This window comes from Anser cygnoides, chromosome 2 (assembly GCF_040182565.1).
Source record: "Anser cygnoides isolate HZ-2024a breed goose chromosome 2, Taihu_goose_T2T_genome, whole genome shotgun sequence".
NCBI lineage: Eukaryota > Metazoa > Chordata > Aves > Anseriformes > Anatidae > Anser > Anser cygnoides.
Genome location: NC_089874.1, coordinates 3,735,086 through 3,756,307, shown reverse-complemented (window position 1 = coordinate 3,756,307; position 21,222 = coordinate 3,735,086). Strand labels below are relative to the sequence as shown.

General features: G+C 43.4%; 1 protein-coding gene across 1 annotated transcript in view; it reads left to right on the top strand.

Annotated features, from left to right (window-relative positions):
• VIPR1 (vasoactive intestinal peptide receptor 1) overlaps window positions 1-17,993 on the top strand; it is a 114,978-nt gene extending 96,985 nt beyond the window's left edge. The window contains exons 9-13 of the mRNA XM_048062361.2: window positions 855-924; window positions 3,900-3,991; window positions 8,670-8,799; window positions 10,166-10,207; window positions 11,704-17,993. Coding sequence (XP_047918318.1) covers window positions 855-924; window positions 3,900-3,991; window positions 8,670-8,799; window positions 10,166-10,207; window positions 11,704-11,895 — 526 coding nt within the window. The 3' untranslated portion in view covers window positions 11,896-17,993. The remainder of the gene's footprint in view (window positions 1-854; window positions 925-3,899; window positions 3,992-8,669; window positions 8,800-10,165; window positions 10,208-11,703) is intronic.
• The last annotated feature ends 3,229 nt before the right edge of the window (window positions 17,994-21,222 follow it).

Below are 21,222 nucleotides of genomic sequence, written 5' to 3'. Positions count from 1 at the left end.
ATTACTCGCTCAGTCAGCATTTTGAGTTAGATGAGCTGAATCCAGCCCAAACTGTCTATAATGGGTTCCAACAATCTATTTCAAACATGAATGCAGACCAATTTTCATGAATGCTGTCCTGAAAATGCTCCCTTAATCACCTGACTGTTGTGAGGACTGCACAGAAATGTGTTCCTAGCTGCATTAGTCATTTCTAATTTATTCCTAGTTTGTCTTTTCCTTGTTGGCTTTAAATACAGTTCCAGATGACCTAGGTGAGTGGTGTGGTTTGCAGACCATTTTGATTCAGGAGGAGGTAAATCGCACCCTGGATCTTATGGACATGTCTGACTAGATCCATAGCTCAGATGCAGCCAGCTAGATTTAGTCAGACTAATCCCACCATATGCCTTCTGTCATCTTTTTCAGAAGGGGATTTTTATTTTATTTTTTCTGATGGTGCTGATTACTCGGTGCTTAAGGAAATCCCCATCCATGATGGTGGATAGCATTAGAGGCCTTACTAATCTGTGATTTTGGTAACGCTTCCTTGAAGGAAACCTCAGTGTAGGAGAAGTTAAGCAAATCTCCACCCTCCCCCACTATCACCCCAGCATAACATCTTCCAGCCCATTCCATTACCAAGGAGTGAAGTTCTCACAGCATTATATCTGGGCAAATGCTACCTACCGGTGCCCAAAGCCACTGCAAAGTAAGTTGTCAACCCTTCCCAGATCATGCATGCCAGGTTTAGTGCTTTTCATATAACCTGTCATAGCCAACTTTAGCATTTAGGGAAACAAATTACCTGAGAAGGTTGCACAGCTGCCTGTTTGCTTTTCTTGACATTTTAAGTCTGATTTTTTTTCTTTTAGGTGCTGGGAGGAAATAATAGAATCCCCGTTCTGGTGGATCATTAAAACTCCTATTTTGGTGTCTATTTTGGTAAAGTATCAGCACATTCTGCAAAGAAATTTTTAATACTAAGTGTGGGGGGTGGAAACTTATTGAGAAGTGTTCTGTAAAAATCCACAGAAAAGGCACTGACACTGTGATGTATATTGAATATCTGTCTTGGGATAAGGAAGCTCACCTTTTGGATAAACATCTTTACCATTAACCATTGACTGCAGGAAGAGCTTGAGTGTTGGGGCATCCAAAGTGGAGCTCATTTAACTCAGACCAGCTCCATCTCATCTTGTTGCTCTGGGCATTCTGGTGCAGTAGCCATGGGAATTTGCAGGAGAGGAGATCAAGGAATGTGCTTAAAGACCCAGAAAGACTCGTTTTGTGTAACGAATCAATGTATGTCTAAATTAGATCAGATGAATTTTGCCATTAATGTTTTTGTTCTCTGAGCTCACCATATGCAGAGCCCAGGGTGACTTGTTCAGTTGTAGGTGTCGACGCTATAAAGTAATATGGGATGAGTCCTACCCTAAATTTCTACCTAGCTAAAAAGAAGTTAGATGAATTCCTCCAGGTATTTGCCTCTTGTTATAGCATCCAATACAAAGTTGGATTCCAGCTATGTGTTTTTAAAGTTCTTGAGAAGCTTGGCTAGTTTCCATACAGATCAGCAAAAATGCCTCACTCCCTGCTTCTCTGGATACGATCAGTTCTGACCACAGAAACCATGACACTTCTAAGGAACTTTGAGTACTTCCATCCTTGTTGAATATTATGTGTTTCCTCTGTTAGGTATCAAGCCAAAACTTGAAATCAAATGAACTTGAGTTAAACTTAGCTTTGAGTTTTATCAAATCAAGAAAAATGTGTGGGAAGGGAAGGAAAAGAGTACAACAGAAATCAAACTAGATGTGTCTCTTTTTAAACTGAAATCTTTTCTTAGGCTTACATTCTTTTTATTCCACATATATTACGTGCACTGCACAGAGACCTTTTCTGTAGCATTCGTCATACAGAGATTCCAAACTGAAATAGTTTGAATAATTACTTCTTACTCTATTCACCTTACTGAAAAGAAATAAAATACTTAATGACATGTCTCAAAATATTTGTGTCACCACAAAAAGATAAAATAGTATCTTCCCTTTCCCAAGATAACCTTTTGGTAAAGAAACACACCCTATTCTCCTAGGATCAATGATTCTATGTTTTCTTTTTGTCAGTAAATCATTTCCTCATTACCAAACAAAATCTACTCAGCAATTTCTGATTTTACTTTTGCAGATATCATATAAATCTGTCACAAAGGAAGGCCATGATAACAGCTATCTGATGAATAGCATGTTTCTGCAGGGAGGAATGCAGCATTTTCTGCATGTCAACTGGAATAAAACATAGACCTCAACTGAAGGAAGAAATACATATTTAAGTTAAAAGTTAGAAAAATCTGTCCAACCTAAAGATATTAAGCACTGGGATTGGGTCAAGTGCCTTTAATTGAATTCTAGGTTGAAAAATATGCTGAACAACTTCTCCAGTTTCCTGATAGCCGTATCTTCTACCATGCAATGCTAAGGCCATACTAAACCTTTAAGTCGCACCCCACCTGCTTACAACTGCCCTATTTCTTTGTCCATGTTTACTCTTAGCCACAACAAGCCAACACAGTCAATATTTAATATATGACAGGAAACTGGCAAGCAGCTCCAATCCTACCTGCAGTGCTGCAACTTGTGTGCTATCAATGTTCATTAGAGTAATTGATCTAGGTAATTCTGTTTTGAACCGATAAATTTTACTTGCCATCATGTCAGATGCAAACCATTTCATAAGCAAATAAATATGAACAGAAACTATAATAAATGGCATGGGATAGATAAAGAATCATTAAGCAGTGCATCATAACAAAGAAATACAATTAATTTCATTCACTCATAGCCTTCTAAAAAAGAGTGATTGTCTAAATGAGAGATGTGCTTTAATCTACTTCATTCACCTGTTGATGAGATAAATGTAGGAATTGCTAGGGGAAATGTTGTAATTTGTTTTTTGCAGAAAATCAGATTGGCTGGTTAACACAATCCTTTCCAGCCTTTAAATCTCTAAAAATCAGAATTATATGTGCCTTCACTAAACATGGAAAATAAAGAAAGAGGTTGTTTCCTAAACTAAAACTAAACTAAGTCCACAGAAATCCATCATCACTTTTTTCTGTTGTATATATTGCATGAACAACAGCATGGTTCAAGGGATAGGACTTTAGAAGCAAGTAGATCTTCATTCGACTCATGCCATCTACTAGCTCTACACCTTGTCTATAAAGTAAGATTAGCATTGCTTGAGTATGTTAATGGACCAGTTTGAGATTTTTAAGTGAAAAGCACTATCTAAGAGCTATGTATTAGCTGGATTTGTGTGGTCTAACCTTGTAGAAGATAAAGTTTTCCACCACTGTGTTGGTGAGGTATGTCCCTTGCTATACAAGGTCTCTAACTTCTCTCCAGAGAAGAAATGCCCAGTAGCATTGAGAAGAGGCCTGCTTAAGTGGATACTGCTTTGTGTTTTGTTTTGGTTTCTTTGGCTTACCGCCTCAGTCTTTGACATGCTCAGCAGCCGGTCCCATGTCACCGTCTCCTGAGGGCTTTGACGTCCGTCGCTCCGCTAACTCCCAAGGCTCTTTTCCCACCCTGTCGTCGGCACTCCCCCGCGCAGCAGGACGTCGTGCATAGCTGTGCTCTATGGGTTTGACATCATCATACTTGGGATGTATGACACAAAGTCCCAAGCAGGCTGATGTCAGGCCCAAGATGGCTGCCATCCTATGTCGGTTAACTATGTGCTCCTAGAGTGGGGTTCTCTGCTCATGGCTTTTTAACAACGGCTTGCTCCATGGCAAAAATATTGCAGTGAAAGGAATCCCCTTTAATGATCATCTCTTTTCACTGGAGAATAATACTGCAGGAGCATAATTCTTACTTCTTTTCCTGTTTCCTTTCTCCCCATTCCAACAGGTGAACTTCATTCTCTTCATTTGCATCATCCGTATCTTAGTGCAGAAGTTGCATTCCCCAGACGTTGGACACAATGAAACCAGCCAATATTCGTAAGTCCTAGACTTTTTCAACATTACTGCATGGTTTTGCAAAACCTATTTGGGTCTTAATTGAAGTATTACATCTGTCTGCATTTTACTCATCAGAATCTTGTAACTGTTAATTGACTAAAGATGATCAGAAATCAGGAAATGGGACATCTGCCTAAATGTCTGGGCACAAGAGCAACAGCAATGATCATGAAACAAAAAGGCTTTTTTCGTTGTATATTCAATATCGGATTCTGAAGGTCAAGGGATCCTGATGGAGAACAAAGAGTAGCCATCTACAGTACAGGTGCTTTTTTATCTGAAATAGTTACCCTCAGCACACTTTTTTCAAAGAAAGATCCAGAAAATCCATACATTCAGTAGAATATATCACAAATTTTCCCTATCCTAAGAAAGACCCCTGAACCAGACTGAATTAATCCATCCCTAATGTTCCCATTTCTCTTCAATGTTGAGAAGTCACATCATTTTAGAAGTTTTGTTTAGTGTAGCACTTTTATCTCAGGGATAAAAGATTGACCTTAATGGGGCTTTTTGTAATGAACAGCAAGTGAGATCGGCATCTGTCTCCATGTGCAAGACTGGTCTTAGGTGCAGCACTTTAAGTCTGTAAGAAATCAGTCTATCTGTATGGATTTCTTATGACCTCAAAACAAATAAAATAAAAGTTCAGACTTCATCTCATTTTTGTCTCCTGCCACTGTCCTGGCTTAGCATTTTAAATATCCTGGATATTTATTAAAGGATTTCTAGAAAGTAAATGAAAATTAAAAAGTACAGTGTCTACCTGGTCACTGCTCATAAAATCTTCTTTGTCGTTGGAGGGAGCTGTGTACGTTGAAGAATCTGAATTCAGTTCATCCTTCTGCAAGATGGAAGACTTAATATCAATATGGTTCTTAAATATCGACCAACCACAATACTGAGTCTTTCTCTCTAGTGATGGTAAATTATGTATTTCATCTCCTTCTAGAGATTCTCAAATTTATGAAGGGAAATTCCAGTATTTCACCTTAGCTTCTTCCTTCAGCAGCCAAAACCAATTATTTCTTTTTTCATCGTCATAACACGCCAACATTACCAGGCCCCCTGCTTTCTATCACGTCTCTTTATGTATTTCCAGTTGGGCATTGTATCGTCCTGCCTCCAGGACTGCAACAGCTTCAGCCAGGTAGATAGATTAAATCAGCATATTGAAATATGTTCTAGTACTATGCAGCAGCCTGGAGCAGTTGGCTCCCATTCATCTCTGCAGAAGTGCAGCCAACAAGCATCAGAAGGGTTATGCCCAGATTACCTAGCAGGTCATGCTGAGCTTTGAGTTCAGGGCTTTTTTCTACACATTTTCCAGTGAAGTGTGAGCTGCCAGTAAATCTCTCATTGCCTGGTAAACAAGCCTAGCATGACATGGCAGTAAATAACTCAGACTTCCCCTCACTGGCCTGCCAGACAGGAACCAATTGCTGAAGTATGAATGATCTTCATGTCTTCAGTTCCTCACCTTCCTCCTCTGCCTGGAAAAGCATCTCAGCTCCATTAGGGCATGAATCAGTTGCTCACATATAGGTGTCCAAGCCGTATGAAAGGCCTTAGGACATTTGATATACTTGCCTATGCCTGGCATCTAGGGCGCAGGAATTATGGAAGACTTGTACCTTTATACAGTGACAGCTAGGCACGTCTGGGGTCCAGATCCTTTTATGAATGCCATCCGGCATGTAATCTGCAGTCTGGATCCTTTTATATGTCATACCCCTATTATCTGAAATGCTGCTGCTTGCTTCAGGGGGTTTGGCCTGCAGGACCCAAGAGAGCTTACCAAAACCTGTTGCTAATCATAAGTGCTGGTTCCTCCTGCCAAACCTGGGATGAATATGTTTTAAACTAACAAGATCAGAAATCTCTCATTTGAATTTCTCCCTCCTTCTCTTGTTTATTTTATATTGTTTATTTTTAAAAAAATGTTGATATGTTGATTGTATTGTTCAACTCCAACCAGTTTCAGTTTAGCTGCAGGCTGGAAATTCAGGTATGCTGCTGACTCACTCATTAATGCCACAGACACTGAGCTGGGCTTTAATGTATCAGAGACTGTGAAAACAAGTCTCCCATAACAGCTTTCTGCAAATGACAGAGACTTGTGCAAGTACAGGACAGCAATATTTCAGGGAAATAGAAGAAAACATCTTGTTTTCTGCAAAAGAAAGGTTGAGCAAAATTCATCTCTTTCTATTCTGTGCATGTTCATAGATCAATATTACCATCAAAGTTTTCTGGGCAACTTTCCATTATGCGTTCAGGAACATGACTAAAATGTTGGTTCACTCTTACCACTCCCAGTGGGAGGAGTAGGTTCAGTGCAGGCTAGTGGAAACGTGTTTTTCCTAAATTACCTGTCAGCATGTATATCTGTCAGAGATGAAAGGTATAAGACATGCACCCTGTGCCAGGAGTGGAAGTTAATTTTTTTGAGAAGCCATGGTTTCCAGCAGGTAACATTAACAAACTTGAGACAACCTCTCAAGCAGTTCTGTCTCCTGCACAGTCAGCTTCTTCAGAGAAATTACACCATGACTAGGGACAACAGTTTTCCTTGTTGTGGTTTTCAGGGAGATCTTTTTAATATCATGAGGCCAGACAAGAGGGAGCTTGCCTTGAAGATGACAGAAGAGACAAAACATCACGCGGTATTTTGGGGAAGCTCAGTGCTGGAAGCAAGAGACTGGTTTGAGGTGCTGTGCAAACTGGAGGAGGGAGCTCCTAAGTGTACAGGTATATAGGCCCTGTTCAATGCTAGAGTTCAGCAGGTGGGAAAAAAAGCCGTACCTGAAACCCCAACATTGTCTGAAATGATAAGACAAAATTTTAATCCACTGGAGATTGTAAACAGCTCCCCTACAAATAGGGTAGGTGAAGGTGGCATCACTTCAGATTCCTTTAGCTTGACTTGTTCCTGAAAGACTGGAGAGGAGAGATCTCTGCAAAGCCAGTATTGATAGCTAATTGTGATTTGCTTAGAAAATTAGTTTCTTTCTGATTTGTCAGGCACTGGGGGTAATTAGGGCTGGATCATAGTAATGTGTGTCACACTGGAGGGAGTTGCTTCTTACAGCAAGGAACATGGTACTCTGATGGTCAGTGATGACAGTGACAGTCCTTGCTTTCCTGGGGACAGGACATCCTCTGGCAGAGCAAGACATCCACAAAAACTCTGATTTTGAATCCACTCACTATGAGCAGGGATGTGCCTGCTAGTGAGGGATGGGGTGAGAAAAAGGCACATTCCTGGAAAGTTCCCCAGCTTCCTGCAGGCACTGATGTTGCCTGGAATGAGTTGCAGCCAGCAGGTTTTCCTTGGAGAACCACAGCCTCCAACCAGAGCTTTAACATCAAACTGTCTTTGGGCCAGGCCCAGGGAAAGCTGGAAATGTCTGCTGAGAGATACAGTGATGAACATCATCTGCATAATGCTGGCACAGCAGCCTTCCCAGTGGGCTTATACAGATGGAAAACAAATGAAGATGATCTGAGGGGACTGAGCCTTTTGGGACTTGGGAGGTGAAGGGTTTGCAGATGGAAGAACAAGTATTTCCATCATCTTAGCCTTACCTTCAATTCCTCCAGAAGTCTCTGGGAGAGGAAGATGCTGGAGGATGTGGGTGACCAAGGGAGCCAAAACCACCTTAAGCATCCTTAAATTCTTAATTTCTTAAATCCTTATTTTTTTTGTCAGCTAGATTCTAATAATGATTAGATTTAATAAATTATCATCTCTTCCTAATTAGACCACTGATTACCCAGCCTGATGCCATTAAGCACTAATACTGCTCATCCCCCTCCTTTGGAGACATTCATTGTGCGATAGCCTGTCATTATTCTGAGCTAAACATACCATTTCTCTCCCAGAAGCTGTAATTTTCAGAAATCCTAAGCAAACAAAGACAGCGCTAGATGGTGATTTAGCTTGTAGAGATGAAAAAAGATCTCTGATGGGAGGGGAAGAAGAGAGGAGGGGGGAAGAAATACCTCCATTGAAGTTACTGGGAATAAAGACATCACATTTTAATTTGTCACCACGTCTGAAATCACCAGCCATCTGCAGTCTGCAGGCCAAGAAGAAATGATCTAGGGCTGATCACTCTGCTTCAGCCAAAGATGTGTATTTCTTTGAGAGCTGTTAATGAGAAGGAAAGTAAGCATGTGGAAATGTGTCCAGCACAGTCCTTGGCTTGTGTGAACTGGCGTAGAGCAACTGTGCGCAGCTGAGGCTCTGGTTCCACATTTCATCACATCCCAGCCCAGGTTGTCAGGGGGACCTTAGGGACGTTAAGCTGTGAGGAGCTAATCTCAGCTCCCTCATTTTGCTATATCCCAGACAATTCTGCCCAGTGGGTGAGGGCAACATCCTGACATTGCTCTCTCGAGGCTGCCGTTGAAAACCTGGATGTTCCCAGGACCTCAGGGTAAATGGCCTGTATCACATCGCCTAATGACAAACAAAGTCATTTAACGTGTGTGATGCGGGTGACAACATCATGATCCTGGCAATCGGCAAATATGTACAGCAGCAAATTAAAGTTTCAGGGTTGCATAAGGCTCAGCTGCAGGATTTCTCATCAGCTTACCCTTTAGCTGCTCTTCCCTCTCCCCTTATGACTCATGTTTGTCTTTCCAACAGGAGACTGGCTAAGTCCACCTTGCTGCTGATCCCTCTCTTTGGCATTCACTACATCATGTTTGCTTTCTTCCCTGACAATTTCAAAGCAGAAGTTAAGCTGGTCTTTGAGCTCGTGGTTGGGTCGTTCCAGGTAAGTCACCCTTTGGACCATCAGTTAGTCACCGCATCCATCGCAGGAATAAACAAACATCTGAGCTGGGTTTTCCCTGGACATACCCAATGCAGTTCTTATGCCTTTGGGGAAAAAGCTACTCACTCCTGCTTGGCAGGGATGGAAGACAATGTTATATTTTGCCTCCTGAAATTCCAGGAGGAGATTCTCTCTCCTCATTTTAGGCACCTGGAAAGAAAATAGATCTTTATAAGCTAGTTCCCTGTTGTTGTTTTTGTTTGTTTGTTTTTTGGAAGGGGGGTGTACTTAGCAGAGAAAATCAAACACCTCCATTCTGTTTATGCATCATTAGCAAAGTAAGATGAGATAAACGCCCTTCAGCAAGAGTTTCTTTCTTGTCATTAATGGCATCCTACTCTGTCTTCAACAAGCTGACTTTCGTGCACCATCTCTTCTGTTAGCAAACAAAGTCTTGCCTCTAGATCCTGCCCAAGGCAAGGGGCAGGTGCAGGAGGCAGGTTCCACAGGAGGATGCATTAATCTTGAGGAAACCCTGATAGAGTTTTCTTTGTAGACCTTCTCACACACTTCACTTCAGTCACTTCCAGAGCTGGTCCGTTAACCTTGGCCTTGCTGTTCCATGGAGGAAAAAAAAAAAAAAAAAAAAAAAACAACAACAACAAAAAAAACTTATTAGTACATTTGTACCCATCCATTAGTCGGCTCTAGCCACTTTGGCACAGCCTCCAAGCAGAATCCCTCACCGTGTACCATACACATGTCAGAGGTGTGCTTAGATGTTAACTCAGTATATTTGTTAACATCCCTGCCTACATCATCACTTCACATCTGGCATCTCTGAGAGTTAGATGGACCTGTTCTCAATTCCTGTCTTTAGTGTCTGCAAGCATAAGGGCTGGAGAGAATTTTTTCAGTGAAAGGTGAGATTCTCAAAATATAGGGGTGATGGGAAAGGAACAGTTTAGCCCTATTCTCTGCCTAAGATATTTCTGACCTTGACAACACACTAGTGAGCATGGTTAGATCTCCCCAGTTTTAGCTGTGAGAAGCAAGCTGGCTCTGGTATCCATCCAGTTGCCTTTAACATCCAAGTCGGAGTGACCAAGTGCTCCGCTTACAGCTGAGTGGACTGATGATGGCTTTAAACATCAGTCTGGAGCAAGCTTTGGACTCACAGCCATGCATCTGCTTCAATGTACCCTAATCAATCTTCCCCTGCTCCTTTTATAGGGAAGATGCAACCAAGTGGTTTCTAAGGGGCACCTCAATAGTGCCTTTCTCCAGGGCTGGAGTGAGGTTGAGTTGCGGTCTTGAGGAGCATAAGCTGTGAGATGCTAAAAGCCTATTCTCTCCTTTCCCCTAGGGATTTGTGGTGGCGGTTCTGTACTGTTTCCTCAATGGGGAGGTAAGATCAACAATGTTCTTTGGTTAATGTTTGCAAATTGAATGCTGAGGCAAATTGAATGCTTGCAGAGAGCAGATTGAGGAGTGTCCCCTTTCTGATATTACCACATCGGGGGAAAGCTTCCAAGTCAAATGGTTCACCCCACAAAAACAACTCAACCATTTGGCAGATGGTTTCCAGCACAATTAATAAACATTTTAGGACTTTAATGGGTACTTTAGTATTGCTGCTACTGAAGTCTTTCCTTTACTCAAGAGACAGCATCAGCAAAACTCTCAAATAACCTTGTATAAACCCTGATCTGAAGGGATCACCTTCAGCAGGTGATAAAGCCCATCTTCTGAGTCCTACTCATGCTTCCCCTCTCAAGGAAACCTCCACAGAATCAGGCCCACTGCCAGGATGGAGGCTTGTTACCACTGATATTTTTGTACCACGCCCCATCTGCCTGTAAGAAATTCAGCAGAGACTGAGCAAACCCAAACCGCAAAGTCTACCAAGTAGGTGTGAGCAGCTGAGAGCTTGGAGCTGCTGTTGTCAGCTGCAGCACGTTCAGCTCAATAAACTGACAAGAAACAGCTGTGATCTGGGTTGTGTTCCAGCTTCCTGGGGAGAGGAAGAGTGTCCAGAATCACAACTTGCTCTCTTACAGCTCTGATACTTCTCTCAGCCATGCTGATGCCATGTGTGCATCACACAGTGGCATGCAGTTCCAGCAGAGACCTTTGCTGGTAAGCCTGCTCGGAGCAGGGCAGTGCCACACAAACCTATTAACGATCCAAAACCCAAATAGGATCGATGTGACTTGTTATGCACAGGTCAATGCCAGGTGAACATGATTCCGCCTTAGAGGAATTGATCTTGAGTTTTCCACATTTCCAGTCCTGGGGTTTGTATCTGTGTTGTTGTACACTTCCTGTGCTTGCTGATCCCAGAAACCCTCAGACACAGCTATTTCATCTAATTCATCCAAAACTTTGCACTGGAAGCCTGCAAGAGGGGACAGGGACGGTTGCCAGATTTGTTCAGGATTTGAATCTGAACAGTGCAGACTGGATGACGTGTGTAAACTCTCTGAGCAGGAACAAGGAGCTTCTGTCAAAAAAGTGCAGCTGTATTGACGGCTTTACAAACAAGCTGTAGTTAAATCAGTTGTATTTGGACAAAAACAGGGCAGTAAAAAGAAATCCTAATTGCACACAAAGTATAGAATATGTTTCCATTGAAGTTAAGTAGTCTAACACCTTCACCTTGTCAGATAAGCAACTTTCTGCTGGCCTTTCTGCTGAAGCTCAGGTATTTCTGCACTGTTAGTTTATCGACTGGAGTGTCACCTCTCCTCTAAGTGGCTAACAGTTCTTACCAGGTTGAGTTTAGTGACCTGTATAAAATAATTCTTGGCCTCTAAGTATGTGGGTTGCCCATTGCTGCTCACACAAACAAGAGCAATAGTAAACTCTGTCTTCTGCTGACGTGTGTGTCTTTCCACCACCTAGGTCCAAGCTGAGCTCAAGCGAAAGTGGCGGAGGTGGCACCTGGAGCGGTTCCTGGGCTCAGACATGAAGTATCACCACCCTTCCTTAGGCAGCAATGGCACCAACTTCAGCACCCAGATCTCCATGCTGACCAAGTGCTCGCCAAAGACACGCCGGTGCTCCAGCTTCCAGGCCGAATTCTCTCTGGTGTGACGGGGAGAGGCTCTCCAAGTACTGAGCATCCAAGGGAGAGAAGGATCCCCAGGAACCAGCAACACATTGACAAACCCTTGTGAAATGACGTGCTCCGCATGAGCCAACAGAAGACAAAATACTGGAAAAAGCCACTGGCATCCAGAACAAGATCAGACAAGCTAAGAGGCAGAGAAATACTGTTCCTCTCCCTCTTTTCAGACCTTACACTCTGAGTTGGTGCCCTCGGGGGCTGATAACTACGAGTAAAGGTCCCTGTCACTTGAGGAGAGCCTGGGAGATCCTATTATAAATACTGAAGTAAGGGGGAAAAGGGAGGGGAGAGCCTGAGTCCTTGGTGGCTTTACCAGAACCGGCATCTCTGAAACAGATAAATTGCACTTTTTAAAAGATTACAAAAATGAGCCAGTAAAGGAGAGAGGGAGGCAAGAGGTGAAAAAAGAAAATAAATTAAAAAAACTTCTGAATGTGCCAAAAGCCCAGCTATGAGGTGGTGATAAGGCACCAGAGAGTCGAAGACAGCAAGAAAGGACAGGAGGAACATGAGCAGGAAGGGGAGAGGCCAGCGCACGGCCCCTGCCCTGTGTTTTACCTGTGCAAAGAAAAAGCTGCAGCACCAGGAAAGCCCCTTGGAGGATGTCCCGATGTTGGAGCGAGTTCTGCTAATTGCTCGCCATCTTTGTTAGCAAAAGGTTTCCAAGCACCGTTGGGTGCCCTCTGGAAAAACAGCTCGCTGAGAAGGAGCAGCACAAATGTCCTTCTCTGCACTGCGTTCATGGCATTGTGTCTTGTTTGGTTGTTTTCAATGGACAGGAAACTCGATTTGCATGTATAAAAACCAGGTACAGATGCCAAAAGCGGAGAACGGCTGTGTTTTTCATTCTTTTTAAGTTCGCCCATCGATCTTGGTGCATTACTGCACCCAGCATCATTAGGGATCAGGGGAAAGCAATTGGTCTGTAATTCGTTTGCACTTGCTTAGCACACACTGCCAGGGAAAGGAGATGTAGAACCCTGTAATCCTTAATTGAATCAGACCTGCCATAAGGAGCCACTCTCCAGATGAAAAAATTAGCTTCACAGCAGCAAGCAAAATTGCTTTCATCAAAACAAGGTTGGCTCAGCACGTAACTGGCACTCCAGGAGTCAGGAAGGAGCGAAGGAGCTATTAAATTGATTTCTTCTTCAGCTTTTGCAGGGAGCTTTCATCCTGTGATGAAGGCACCGTTAGATCTTTAAGATGTGCATGTGCATTTTACATCTTTTTTTGAAGGTCTATTAGCTTCCATATTGGGGCAATCCCTATTTGAGGAATGTACATACAGCCTGCTAAAACCAATGGAATAGTTTTTTTTTTCTTTTCTTTTCTTGATGGAGGGGATAAGGAGAAAGGTGAAACCAAATCCCACTCAGACATGCCAAGCTGGCAGCTCATGGGGAATCACATACAGCTCAAACTCCCAGGCCCTGCATTTGAGGCAATCCCACAAACCCAAACATAGAAAATAGCAGATGCTCATGGTTGTGTCCCACTCGATTGCTTTTGATTTGGTGTTATATCAGTTTTACACTGGGGGTGGAAAATCCAAGATCTCAACTTTTCCACCAGGTACTAACAGCAACTGGACTTTCTTCAAAATTAAGTTGTAGTTCATTGAAGGGAAACTTCTTTAATTTAATGGGTTTGAGGTTTTTTTGCTTGTCTGCTTGCTTGCTTGAAACATCTCCGATTCGCTGCCAACAAACCACACCAAGCCCAGGAGGAGAGCTGCAGACCAGGACATCCCATTCCTTTCTCAGTTCTGAGGAGCTGTTGTTCCACTGCATACCCCTCCCTGGAGCCATACTTATCATCTGAGCTGGATGCTGCCAAAATATTTCTCCGCATATGGGACTGAGGGCACCAGAGAGGGACGAAGTTAGTAAGGGGCACGAGTGTGATACAACTGCTCTGAAGGGTGGACATGTACTCACGGGTTTCCAGCAAGCTAGCTCGGATGCTATCACAGTGTAACCATGGCTATCCAGCCTGAAAAAAAAAAAAAAAAAAAAAAAAAACTAAGAGAATAGGTAGATATTTGTGAAGATAGTCACACTGACCTCCATGCTCCTGGAATTAAACTGCAGGCTAGACAGGTACAAGTCATCCTTGTTATGGCTATGCTGCACTGAAACCATATCATTAGCAGCCAGGATCCAACACTGATGTGCCATGAGGTCTTTAAAATCCTCTTAGCAGTTGTCTAATTCCCCAAATCCAGAAAAACCAAGAGGGTGTTTAAAATTCCCTCATGTTGCTTGCACCAAAGCCCTTATGGCCTGACACCCCGAGGAGCAAGGTACCCACTGAAATCCCCCTGAAGCTTTCAGAGGCAGGGAATTTGTGTTTGGAACCGGTGCTGCTGTGGTGAGTGCAGTCAGACCTGGATCAGGACTCACAAAACCTGCTGGAGAAGTCCCATGAGCACGACCAGTTCTCCCATGTGTGGTTCAAAGCAGGGATTTGACCCAGCTCTGCACTTCACCACACGAAGGGCCAGCTGCTGGGATGCCCAGAAGTGGAGAAAGCTCTCGTTCGGTTTCCAAGTTTCCACACTTTCTGTAAAATGTTTCCTGATGTTGTAAACTGGTTCAGAGTTTGGGAGCAGGGTCAGTCTGGGAACGACCTGAGTCCTCAGGCTTCAAAATCATGCCCCCATCGTCTGTCATGGTGGTTGCTCTCAATGCCCAGCAAACTTGGTGGGCTGCAGAGGAGAGCTGCCTAATCCTGTCAGTGCCTAAGGTGTGAACCTGAATCCCAGGTCCCAGCCAAGCAGAGCAGGGACTTTAAGCCCAAAGCTGTTGAGCACAAGTGGAGCACCACTGGCAGCAGCCTCCGGCCTGAGATGTGAGGGAAACGTGTCCCATCTGTCTCAGGCAGCTCTGCTGTGGGAGAAGGTCCCTGCCTGGGAGCCTCAAGCAGGGTGAGTTTCAGCCCTGTGCTTACCTGTGCCAGCGTCAACCACGTGCCAAAGGCAGCAGGAATAGACTTGCCTTTTAGAAACGTAACAGGGGAAAAAATTGGCCGCTTATCCATGCAACAGGCCCCTCTGCAGCCCCTGAGCTGCACCGCCAGCCTGAAGATAGGCCGCAACCTAAACCGAGGAGCTCCTTCAGAAATTAGCTACATTAACATGCCAGCAACAGTGCTCCCAGGCATCCTGCTTGCAATTACTTAATCACTGAAAATCCAACGGCATTGCCATTATGCTGTCAGGGGTGTTGAAGGGTTGAAATGGCTGTGGTGAATACCTGCTGTGACAGGCATGGCAATCCCGGGGATGCAGACAGGGCAGAGCTGCCAGCCCGGCTGTGCTGGCCCCGTATTTCAGGAGAACAGGGGAGCCGGGGATGAAATCAGAGCTTTTCTCTCTGGGGATATGAGCAATCGACTGATGGAAAAAATGTTTCTCATGCCTGCTCTGGCTTTCGGATCGGGCCCTTGTTTAGGTGACTTAGTGCAGGAATTTGGCTGGATAACTTGGCCTCCCTGCTCTGAATTTTTTTTTCACCCGACGCGTCAATAACATAGAGTTCAAGGACCTCACTGCAACCCCAAATGACAACCCAAACCGCGTCGTGCTAAAGCAATGCAGAATACACGACGCTGTGCTCAGAGCTACTGCTGTTTGTCACAAAGCACAAGTCTGACCTCTTTAACTTGGGGTAAGACAGGAACAACTCCGGTGAATGCAAGAGTTACTTCAGTACAAAAGACGTTGAGGAGGTATAACTGGACACGTTAAGCTTTTTGACGTGTTTGAGGATCTTGAAGTTGGACTCTGAAACTCCTTACAGAAATCAGGCCAAATTCTGATCCCACATGCATCCATCAGTTCCCTGCAGTGACTCCTGATTTACACAAGCTTGAAACTGGAATTTGCCTTTAGAAGAAATCCTTTATCTTCAGCCTGGAATTGTTTACTCCCATTTTATGCCAGTGAGAGATCAAATCCAATCCTGTTAATTAGTCACTCAAGGTTTCAGTGATTAAACTCTTAATTATTAATATGTATGGAACAATTAAATTATAAAAATTAAATTATTTTCTTAAGGTCTAGAGGTACAAAGTTCAATGCTAACATTAGACTAGATATTTCTATTCAGCTGGGACCTATATGGCTCGGTGGCCCTCTTATAAGCAGCTAGAAATGAGACTATGACCACATTTAGGGCTTGAAAAAGAGCAGTAAAGAAATTCTAGGCTGTGGCAGAATTTCAGGGCATTAACTTGAAATTATGTTTTAAAAACAGAACTATGTGCAGCAGCATTGTTACTGCAGTTTTGAAAGAAAAAAGGGATCCCAAGCAAGACCAGGAGATGAAACATCTGATTTTTTTGTTTGTTTGTTCGTTTCTGATTAGAAAAAATCCTGTTGGATTTTAAAAAGCAAAATGAAGTTACAAAGAAAGCTCAGGAGTGAATGTCGCTTGGCTCTGTTGCAGGGGTTAGCAGCTTTTTGTGGGAACCCTCTGCCTGCATTCCTTCTGCCATCACTGTAGTGTTCAAACAAGGCAGAAACCATTGGGTTTCTGCAGGAAATATGTGATATTTTCAGACTAGAAGGAAGTCCCTCAAACTTGGATGTGCCAGTATGTGCCATAGCAAAGCTCATTTTATTCTGTCACGTTTGCACCTGGTTTGATTAATGCTCTCTGGGACTGCATGTGACACCAGAAGCAAGGAGCCTGAGAAGCCCCCCATATGGAAGAGGAATCTAGGTGTACCACCACAGCCCGTGTAAAACATACCCTTTCTCCGCTGTGTCCTGGCCTCCCATGGCATCTCTGCACCAGGACGAATGTGCCAGACTTGGGGACAAGGACCACAGTCCTGAGCTCCCCAACTCACAATGCAACTTTGCACTTTTCACGGACCAGTGCTTACAGGACCCTAATGCCTCCTGATTGTAGATGACCGTCGATGAGTAGGAGGTGGAGCTCTTGGCCTCGTACATACCCATATCAATCTGGAATGACTCTGATGGTATCATTCTGGATATAAACTGGTGTAACAGGGAAAAGAATGAAGTCTGGGACTGGTACTTGGAGTCAGACGTCCCCAAATCCAGAGCAGAGTAGATTTCTATCCATTTTCTTTCAGACAGTCAACTTTTCACCCAGTTGCCAAACCCACTATTTACATACCAGCCTGATGAGATATAATTACAGTGACTGATCTTATTTCCTTCAGAGATCTGTAAAGTTACAAACCATGTCTTTCCTGGGCCAATGGACAACCTCTTCCACCCCCTACTGTCTGAAAGTCCCAAGTCCTTGTTTGTTTGCATGGTGTTGCATTATGTATTGAAGAGCCCTGGGTTTGAAACCCTAGTTATTTCTAGCATACTGTGAAGTCACGGGGAAGAAGATAGTCATTGGGACTGGAAAATCCGTAACAGGTCTCTAATGGAAATAATGCCCATTTCGGTTCTGAGGGCCAAGCCTTTGGGACACACAGATTGGCATCAGCAGAGAACTTGGTGTTTTACACCCTAGTTTTGTGGATATTGTAATCTTGTACATAGAGGAAATCTGAATAGCAGATTTAAAAAAAACACTTTTGATACTCTGTGGATGATAAATTAAGTTTAAAAAGGCACTTTTGAATTCAAGAGTGTATTTTTCATACTCTGTTTCAAACGCAGCTCAGGCTGTTCTTGCTCAGTAGCTGGTGCCAACTGACTCTTCTCACTCAAACTGTAAGCACCTCTGCTCTGCCCTCCTGTAAATAGGCTTTGACAGCAAAGAGCGATGAAAACTGGCTGTGAACAGAGAATCACTGTTAAGCCACGTCTCTGTGGATTGTTATGTACCTAGGTGCTTGTGATGTATTCTCCATGCCAGTGAGACCAGGCCTGCTTGCTCAGCACAGGTGAAATCTCTGCCTTGTTTCATGGCCTTTTGCCTGATGTTATTTATTTTGTTCTGACTCTGTACATATGCAATAAATTGGCTATTTTTTTTTCCTTTGTATTGGTTAATCTCCTTGCTTCAGAGGAGGTTCTTCTCTGTGGTTGACACTGCTGAAAACAAGCAATAAAACCATTGTGAAGAAATCATGTCTTAAGATGTTCCACCTGATATTTTAACTCATTTTTCTCAGTCCTGAAGAAGACACAGACAGAGGCAATGTAGGAAGAAAGGCTGAGACAGAGGCAGTGAGCTAGTAAGGAGGCGTGGCAAATTAGGCATGACAATTTCATACAAAATCAGACCAAATCACTCTCAAAAAGAGAGACCATTGGGAACATCTGTGCCAGTAGAAGCATCAGTACCATGTGTGATCCCCAAAACCACCACAAAGAATGCAACACCACTGCAAGAACTAGGTGGCCGGATGTGATTTTTTTTTATTATTTTTTTTTTAAGACTCATATATGGAGGTAATAATCATGCAATTACAAAAACATTACAGTTCTTTTGCCATGGTAAAGAGTTGTTAAATGATTCCTGCATTGTAAGTATATTACTGCAAGCGTAGGGTTGAGCGCTGGAATATCCTGCAACTGTCTGGCAATGCCAGACATGTAATGGCATATAATGGCATAGGACATCATCCAGTGCAGTTTCCAGCCCAGGGCAGTGGTTTGATTTGGGCTTGTCACAACCAGATGATACTGCAGCGGTAGTGGTGGGAACAAATTTCATGAAATTTGTGCATCATGAGTATATGTTCTCTTGTATGTGGCACTGGTGAGACTGCACCTCAAATATTGTGTTTGGTTTGGGCCCTTCGCTACAAGAAGGAGGATGAATTGTTGAAGTGTGTGCAGAGAAGAGCTACAAAGCTGGTGAAGCGACTAGAAGACAAGGCATGAGGAGTGACCAAGGGAATTAGGTTGTTAATTCTGGAGGAGGCTGAGGGGAGACCTCATCGCTCTACAACTACCTGAAAGGAGGTTGCAGCAAGGAGGCCATCAGTCCATTTTCTCAGGTGACAAGTGATAGGATGTGAGGAAATGGACTCAAGTTGTGCCAGAGGAGGTTTAGATTGGACATTATAAAGAATTTCTTCACAGAGAAGGTGGTCAAGGATGGGAACAGGCTGCCCAGGGAAGTGGTGGAGTCCCCGGCCCTGGAGGTGTTTCAGAGACGTGTGGATGTGGCACTGACATGCGTGGTTTAGTGATGGGACTCGGGAGGTCAGGCTCATGGTTGGACTTGCTGATCTTGAAGGTCTTTTCCAACCTAGAGGACTCTATGATTCAATGATACCCTGCACACAACTCTTGCAGCTATCCACCTCAGTACCACAGAGAGCACTTCAGCACACCAACCCTGCACTTGCAGACACAAACACAATAGCTCTGACGGTAGGAATAATTATATGAGTTGGTAATTAATGACTTGCAGGTGTAAATCAGTTCAGTCTGGGGTTAAGCATCCTGCTGCTTGGTTGCTACTCTAGTTCAGCACTGGGATACAGTGCTAGGTTAAGTGAATCTCCCAAATATGTTGTTTATCCAGCTCAAAAGGAATGCTTTGATTTCTGGAAATGCAGAGTTCATGGTAACTGTTTGATATCTAGTGCAAATCTGTCCACTTAAATCTCTTCACATGCACTTTGAGTTGAAAATAACACCCCCCATGGGAGAAAAAAAAATGGACTGGTCTTTTAACATGGATTTTGCAAGGCATCAAAATCTGTGCTCATTGATTTAAATTCGTTAGCAAGCCATTTAAAATAAATTTCTTTCAAGCACAGAATTGCCCAATAGGGCTAATGAGACTCAACGCCCTTTCTTTCCATTTCTGCTGCTCCTTCATGGAGGGGCATGCAAAGCCCTGGCCTGCCTGCCTCTTCGACACACCGTGCATGCCAAGCACTTTTGTGCTGGTCCCTGGCTGCAGGGACTCTGTGCTCATCCCTGGCTGCTTTCCCACCCTGCCAGGTGACCAGTACCTCCTGAGCCTTGTGGTGGTCTTACCCGTGCATCTTCCCCTCCAGCTTTCCTAAGGGTGCTTCATCTGCCCCTGCATCATGGGTGTGTTTCATCCTTGCTGTGTGCCCAGTTCAGTAGTGCTGTCTTTTCAGGTCTTTATTGCACAGAACAAAGCATCAGCCTTCCTCTGTGCTGGAGAAATGCCTAGCAGGCAACTGCAAGTGAACAGTAATTACTCATATAAAAGATACATTATTTAATGCACTTGAATATCAGGCAGTGAAAAATAGATCGCAGTGAGAGATCAGTGAGCTTTTCCTTGTCCATGGGGCCAGTTCCACAGATCGCCCCCTTCTTAAGCTGATTTACACCAGTTCACATGACTGGTAGAGGCCAAATCTACAACTAAGGATGACAAGTCTTTGCTATATCTGTCCCTCCTTTCTGAGTGAATTAACCATTTTCATTTAAAAGCAAAGGGTCTAATGCTCTAGGCCTTTCTGAGAAGCGAAGATATTGCATACTGACTTTCACTGGATCCCTCTGTGGATTAAATCAGAACTCAGAAATCAGAAAAAACATGAGACAAATGCTGAGGGAAGGGAAGCATAACCAATTGCATTTATTATCTATGGAAGCAAGGATAATCACCTGCTGCCAAAAACTGTTTTCCATGTGAGGAACTCCAATCGCTGCCCAGAAATTAATTAATATAAGTAGCTTTAATGAAGGTCACCTGAGAAGTCTGAGGCAAAAATCATCACTGAAACCCAGCCATCCCAAATGCCTGCAGAGTGTCCTCTGTGCAAGAGCCATCCCTCCTGGTTTATAATGAGCATAGCATTGCTTAGACCCTCACAGTCTTTCTGAATTTGATCGAACATGTGATCACATATACCTGGAAATCCTTGAGCTTGGCTTTTAAAGCTTCATTGTGTAAGTTCGGTGGTGAAGTGGCTTTTCATGGCTGCAAAAACATCACTCAATAATAATAATAAAAAAAAAAGAGACGTGATTAAAAATGGGCAATGACATTCTTTTCCTTTGATCCCCTGTGGTTTCCATGGCAAAATGCCAAGATGAGGACTTTAGTGATCTCCATGACATTAAAGCAATTTCCTGTGTAGTGAATCAATTTTAGCCGTTAAATTATCTTCCCTCTACATGCAACCGGTTGCATTCACTCTCTTCCACTGGGGATATAAAGTTTGAACTTCAACTCAATGTGATCCATAGAAAGAGTCCATTTGCTTTCAGATAAGTTTAGAAAGACTCTGGATTGTCTGCAGATCACAAGGGAGTGTGGCACAGAGAGCCCAGGCACTGTGTCACTGCTGTAATACCATACGCATTCAAAGGCTTAACACCTCCTCCTCCAGCACTGCTCACAGAGGATTCAGTC